Source organism: Lynx rufus, unplaced genomic scaffold (genome assembly GCF_022079265.1).
Source record: "Lynx rufus isolate CCGP_SWC_20201006 ecotype Redwood Valley unplaced genomic scaffold, mLynRuf1.p SCAF_3, whole genome shotgun sequence".
In the NCBI taxonomy this organism is placed as follows: domain Eukaryota; kingdom Metazoa; phylum Chordata; class Mammalia; order Carnivora; family Felidae; genus Lynx; species Lynx rufus.
The window spans coordinates 176,836,756-176,843,650 of record NW_025814845.1 but is presented as its reverse complement, the minus strand read 5'-3'; the positions used below and the strand labels follow the sequence as shown (position 1 = coordinate 176,843,650).

Sequence of the window (6,895 nt, the reverse complement as noted above, 5' to 3'; positions counted from 1 at the left end):
GTGGCTAGGTCGGCAAAGCCTCGACTCTTGGTTTCCCCTCAGGTCATGGTCTCACAGTTCCTGAGTTTAAGCCCCACATCTGCTCTGTGTTCACAGAGTGGAGCCTGCTTGAGATTCTCATTCTCTCTCTCTCTCTCTCTCTCTCTTCCTCTCTGCCCCTCCCCCGCTCATGCTCTCTCTTTCAAAATAAACTTTAAAACCAAAAAATATTGAGTGAAGGTCTGCTGGATTTTTTTTAACAGCCATTTGACAAAGGGGTAAAGTGATCCCATGGTGACGTAGCGAAGTCGGAGTCCAGACTTCACTGCATCCGCAGAACTGTCCCCAGGCCGGGGCGCGGGGCCAGGAGTGTACTGACTGCAGGAAGAAACCTGGAGGACTTGAGGAGGACGGGGGGCGGGGGGACGGCGTGGGCAATGACAGCCGCAGTCTTTCTTATTTAGATATTTTATATATATATTACATCCAAGTATGACAGTCGTTTGTACCATTTCCCAGGGGAGACAGATGTTCCCAAGGCCAGGCAGGGTGCAAGGGGCGGGTTGGGGGAGGGGGGAGGCGCGGGCAGGGGAGCGGGCGGCTGAAGGGCGGGGCTGGGGGGCCGCGCTCACAGAAGCTGCAGGAGCTTCAGGGACTGGAGGAGCGCCCCCGGCTCGGCCGCCGCCAGATACTGGCAGCACAGCCAGTCCTCCAGCTCCACCCCGCGCCTGCGGTCCGCCGCCCGCTCGGCAAACTTCATCATCATCAGGGCGCGCTTCATGTCGATCCAGTTGTGCAGCGTGCCGCACAGCACCTCCTCCGACGTGCCCGGCTGCTCCACCAGCTCCCGCCGCGGCCCCCACAGCAGGCACTGCAGCACCCGCTTGGCCTCGCCGATGCGGATGCGCTTGATGGGGTCGGCCTCCAGCAGCAGGTGCGCGAGCTGCTGCAGGCCGGGCGAGTAGAGGGACAGCGCGGGCAGCGGGGGCAGGTCCTCCTGCCGGTAGTCCTGTTCCCGCAGCCGCGCCCGCACCTCGAACGGGTTGGGCTGGTGGAGCAGCTCATAAATGAGGATGCCCGTCTGGAACTCATCGAACTTGCGGTACTGCGAGGCAGACACGATCTCGGGGGCCAGCCGGGCCTGGCTCTTCTTCTGCTGCAGGTTGGTGGTGCCGCCTGGCTTCTGCTTGGCCTTCAGGAAGTTGCTGATGATGAGCCGCGGCAGGTACTTCTCACTGGGCACCCCCTGGCAGGCGGGGGCGGGGGCGGCGGCCGCGAGAGAGGCAGAGGGGCAGGCTGCGGGAGCCCCAGCCGGGGAAGGGGATGGGGCGGCGGGGGAGGCGCCGGGGGAGGCCTGGGGGGAGCAGTGCACCAGCAGCAGGTTCTCCAGGCACAGGTCCCGGTGGATGATCCCGTGCTCCTTCAGATGCTCCAGCCCGTTGCAAAGCTGCAGGAGCAGGAAGCACACGCGCCGCTCGTAAACCTCAGGCTCGGACTGATGGCTGGAGGCGGAGTCCCGCACAAAGTCAGAGGCCGTCTGGTGGGGCACCTCGGGGGTGATGACCACCACGCAGTCCTGCTCCTGGGCAGGCGGGTGTGACGGGGGTGCAGGCTGAGGGTCCTTGGGTGCGTCAGGAGAGGTGAGCATGCTGGAGGGCACCGAGGCAACAAAGTGGCCGCAGTCCTGCTGGATGTTGAAGTGCACGGGCACAGAAGGGCTGCAGTAAGGGGCTGCTTTGGGCTCAGGGGTCTTGCAGATCTGCGGGCGAAAGGCAAAGTCAGGTCAACGGTGGAATCCATCATCCTCAACAAACGGTGTTGGGACATTTCGGATAGCCGCTTGCAAAAAGGAGAAGTAAACCCTTACACCAGACACACAAATTGCCTCAACGTGGATCACGCTTAGGTGTAAGAGCCCCGAATATACATTTTAGAAGAAAACCCAGGACAGACTGTTTGAGACTTTGGGCTGGGCAAAGATTTCCAAAAGCACCAAAAGCATGGTCCATAAGGGGAAAAAAAAGTCGGTAATTATCAAAATTCCTAAGATACCATTAAGAAAAGGTAAAGACAAGTCATAGGCTGGAGAAAATATTTATAAAACACCTATCTGATGAATAATTTTTAAGTAAAATTTAACAAAAAACTCTTACAACGCAGTAAGAGAATGATAAACTACCCAATCAAAAGTGGACAAACTATATTAATAGGAATTTTACCAAAGAAATACGTAAATGGCCACAAGCACAGTAGTCACTGGGGAGGGGTGCCTGGGTGGCTCATTCAGTTCAGCGTCCGACTTCGGCTCTGGTCATGATCCATCAGTTTGTGAGTTCGAGCCCCGAGTCGGGCTCGCTGCTCTCAGCACAGAGCCCGCCTCAGATCCTCTGTACCCCCCCCACTCTCTGCCCCTCCCCTGCTTGTGCTTTCTTTCTCTCAAAACTAAAATTTTTTTTTTTAAAGTAGTCACTGGGGAGATGCAAATCAAAGCCACAGTGAGGTATCACTTGACGCCCACTCGAATGTCTATAACAAGAATGACAGACAGTAACAAGTGTCCATGAGGATGCAGAGAAATGGGAGCCCTCCTACATTGCTGGTGGCGTATAAAATGGTGCCATCACTTTGGAACACAGTTTGGCAATTTCTTTAAGAGTTAAACATAACATGACAACATGATCCAGCAGGAGTGGGGCTCCCGCAGGACAACGTGGCACCCTATCAGTAGGAACACATCTGTCTGCCCCTAGTGTGTGCTAGAGAAATTCTCAGGAAACCAGACAAGCGTTTACACAGGCAGTCAACCTTAATCCGCATTCCTTGCGCCCTACAGCGGCCACCTGACCGCGGACGTGTTTGGCCGCTAGGGCGCTTTGCTCCCTTCTTGGGGAATCCCAGGGACAGAAGCGGGTCCTTCTAGGCTGTGGCCAAACTCCCTGAGACTGCCCTAGTTTCCAGATCCAGGTAAAGGTGCAATGTTGGTTGCTGGCACAGAGGGCTCTCCAGGGTGAGGGATGCCAACCCACGGCACCCTCTGAACACCCTATTATTGTAGGAATAAACAAGCAGGTGAGTTGGAGCTCCTCTGGGGAATCCCCACGACCATCGCTCTCTGGCCTCTTCAACATCTTGTATTAAGACAGCACCAGCCACTGAGGATCTTTAGCCGTGGTAATCCTCTTCTGGCTGCCACGCAGCTGCTCAAGCCAGACGTAATGGCCCTCTGTCAGGCCTCATTTTCCCCGTAATTACAAGGAAAGGGACAGAAGATGGTCTGTGGTCTCCCCTCTCAAAAGGATACAGTGCATCCTCAGCCATGCGTTATAGGAAGGTGAGGATCGGTGTAGTAATCCTGCAAAGAAAGGCACCTCGCATCTGCCTAGAACATATCATCCCTCGAGCAATCCAAAATAACCCTTCTGGCTGCCGTGGTGCCACACGCGAGTGATTACAGCAGCGTTTACAAAGCGCCACATTGCTAACAGGTGACGTTTTCAGGAGTTCTGCTGCAAGCATCTTTTCACCGGCATTTATTTAGATTGCAGCTATACAAACCTTCTTCTCAGCCTGAAACCTGAAATAAGAGAGTCCAGCCTCTGAGGAAACTTTTAAAATGATAATTAGGGGGTGAAGGGAGGCAACACATTAGTAATCTCTCCATTACAGAGGTAAAACAGAAGAAAAACGTAAGTGCATTTCCCCCCAGACATTGCTTCCTAATACACTAACAAAAATGATTCTGGAACACGCATCTAAAGAGCATTGTTGTGGACTCCCCACTGTAGCCCACCCAACTGTATTTGCTTTTTACACAGCAGTCTTCTGAAACACTATTAAACGAAAGGGAATGTGTAGGCTTCAAAATGTAGTCTCGCGTATAGATGCCAGCCACTGTTTATGGCACTGTCTGCTGTGCCCTCTGTGGCTATGTGGGCCACGCATTGCTGAGGTCGGGGTCACTCCCTTCCCCGTGAGAGCTTCTCCACCACAACACACACCTACCAAACTCTTGCACGTGAGGCGCTGCCTACTAAGCATTTTTCACACAGTGTCTCATTAAATCTCAGACAACCCGATGAGACAGGATGAGGTAGACGCTTCTACAGAAGAGGAAACAGAGGCTTCGAGGGGTTAAGTTATTTGCCCAAGATTGTACAAGGGAGAAGTCTCCAGGAGTCAAAAGTATGGGCTTGGAAGTGAAAAAGACCCTGGCTTAAATACGAACTCAAACTCGGCAAACCCTGGCAAGTTACAATCGATTCTTGTTATTTGCAGTAGTTCTGTTAAGTAGCCACAAACACGGAATGAGCGAATACTGAACCACTGCTCCTAGGGGAAATATAGGGCGAAGTTCTTGCAAGCATCTGTTAGTAACATTTTTTACGAACTGGCCAAGACATAACCTTGCTTTGTGTGTGTTTCTGTTTAAAGACGCCTTATTAGTAGATACTGTGGATTCATGAACACAGAACTCCCGCAGATGGCACTGGAACTCACGCCTAAACGAAGCTCACCTAACACTCCCCCAAAGGCACATGACAGCCTTCTTGTGCTCACGACCACTAGGCAGGACTTCAGCGCTCAGCTCGGTCATTTCCAACAGTGAAATCATCAACACAAGGCACAAAAATGTGAAGAACGAGACAACGAAGAGACCACAAAAAGGACACCTGTTGACAGGGGAGAACCGAAACAAGAAGCCAGAGCCTTGCCTTGTTCTACCTTGGCTGGGAATTCGCATGTCTGGTGACCCAAGTCTCCCCCTACTCTGTGCATTTCCAGGGACCACAAAAGGGCCACAAATTATGATTTGGGGTTACAAATGAATGTTAACAAGTGAATTCAAAAATATGGAATCCACAAATAGCAAGGATCCACCTTATTTATCTCAGTCTATTTTCTCCTCTGCAGTCCGGGCAGCGATAGGTCCTTTCTCCCAGGGCCACTGTGAGCAGCCAGGGACACAACACAGGTGTGGCTCTCAACACAGTGACTAGCCCACAGTGAGCTGGAGAAGGTTGCTATGGTGACCGCTCTGCTGGTCTGGCTGTAGCCATGTGGTGAGGCAATCCAGAGCTGGCTTGCCAGTTACTGTACAAACCTGGGGGCTGCAGCTGTCCAGGGCCTGGGAAGGGTTTCCAAGGATTCCTTTTCTCAAGGGTGTCAAAGGCCTAGGCCCAGCAAATACCACTGACAGTTTGCACAGAGATGTAAATGAAGGAGCAGAATAAATGGGGACAGGGCTGGATGCATTTTAAAATCGGCGAGCTAGTCCTCTGTCAGGAACCCCTGCCTCCTATCTGAGAGTCAGTATAGCGCAAAGGTAGGGGTGCCCCTGCGGTCGTTTCACAGTGCAGGATGGTGGGTGCGGGTAGAGGAAGGGGGGAGGACAGGGAGGCTTCTCCACCCTCACCCCCTCCATTTCATTTTCAGGGAGTCTGAGCTTGGGATCTGGTGCAAGACCACACAAACCTTTGGTTCAGCTCAAATTTCAAACGTTTTGCTGAGCCAAGTCTCACTTTCAACTTTGGAGCCACAGCCTCGTTCGTGGTTAAAAATCTGGGCTAAGTCACGTTCTTTAAATAAAGAAGGCCCAGCTGGCTTAACACAAGTCCCTAATTACTGAACTGGAGTCCTAGTTGACCGAGGAATAAAGCAGTTTCTAAAACTCACACACAGCTGATGATTTTTCCCCCCCACCACATAGTCACGGAGCAGGGCTACAAGAGCTGGCTTTAATCTCCTGGCTGCTGCAAGGCTCTGAGCCCATAAACGGAGGGCCTGGCATTTAGTGCGAGCAGGTGCGAGCCTGCTTTTGTTAATGGGGACTCGCGAGCAAGGCTCGCGCTTACCAGGCACAGATGACATGAGCTCAGCGCCGGAGCGGTGGCGTGGGCGGGGAGACCGCTCCGTCCCTCGGATTCCAGATGACTGTATTCCGTCTAGACTGCAGCGCTAATGAAGTACAACAGCTGCACGTGGGAAACGATGCTCCGAGAGCCCCCGCCCCACAATTACCGGGGCCAGGCACACTTGCGAATCGGTATTGTTGTTCCCCAGATTCTGAACACTGGATGCTCTTCTCCAGATTTCCTTTTCATATGTTACAGAGATGGTCCTTGGGCTGCCATGTCTCCGGCAGAGTCAAATAGGACACCCGGGACTCTCTTCCTTAGAGGGCTGGGGCCTCGTGTCCCCACTTCCTCATAGCTTACATTTCTAATGAAATGAGGAACAATGCTTGTTTTTAACCTCTGCCAGGAAAGCCAGATTTTCTGCATTGTTCTTCAGAGAATGTGGCTAATTCTTCATTGTTCCAGGAGGTCCTAGATCCAAGCTGCACATGACAATCACTTAAAAATATAAAAACCACGGGCGCCTGGGTGGCTCAGTCAGTTAGGTATCCACTCTTGGTTTGGGCTCAGGTCATGGTCTCACGGTTTGAGAGTTCGAGCCCTGCATTGGGCTCTGTGCTGACAGCAGAGAACTCTCTCTCCCTCTGCCCCTCCCCTGCTCTCTGTCTCTCGTGTGTGCTCTGTCACTCTCTCTCTCTCTCTCTCAAAATAAATAAATAAACTAAAAAATATATGTGAAAACCAGAACCCTTTACCCCAAGGTTCTGATCAGTGGCCACCTAGCTCCTTAGTTCCCAGAGCAGGATGACATCACTTTCCACCCCAAGGCAGGAGGGAGCAAGCTGCTTCCACCAGGTCCTTCCTTCCTCAAAATGGAGAGGCACTGAATGAACCCAGTTCCAGCCCCAGGAGCCAGGTGACAGTGGCTGATGCCCTTGACCTCAGGGAGGGCAAGGGAAGGCTGGCTCACTGATTACCTCCTCAGGTTCCCTGGGGCTAGCAAAAGCAAAGAACCTCCTGTAAGACACCTCCAGCCCTCAGGCTTCGAGGAGCTCACATTT

The 6,895-nt window shown here is 52.8% G+C and overlaps 1 protein-coding gene across 3 annotated transcripts in view; it reads right to left on the bottom strand.

Moving 5' to 3' along the window:
- Positions 1 to 431: 431 nt before the first annotated feature.
- PRAG1 (PEAK1 related, kinase-activating pseudokinase 1) overlaps positions 432 to 6,895 on the bottom strand; it is a 51,802-nt gene continuing 45,338 nt past the window's right edge. For all 3 annotated transcript variants that reach the window (XM_047092042.1, XM_047092043.1, XM_047092044.1), the window contains one exon: positions 432 to 1,738. In XM_047092042.1, coding sequence (XP_046947998.1) covers positions 608 to 1,738 — 1,131 coding nt within the window. In that variant the 3' untranslated portion in view covers positions 432 to 607. The remainder of the gene's footprint in view (positions 1,739 to 6,895) is intronic.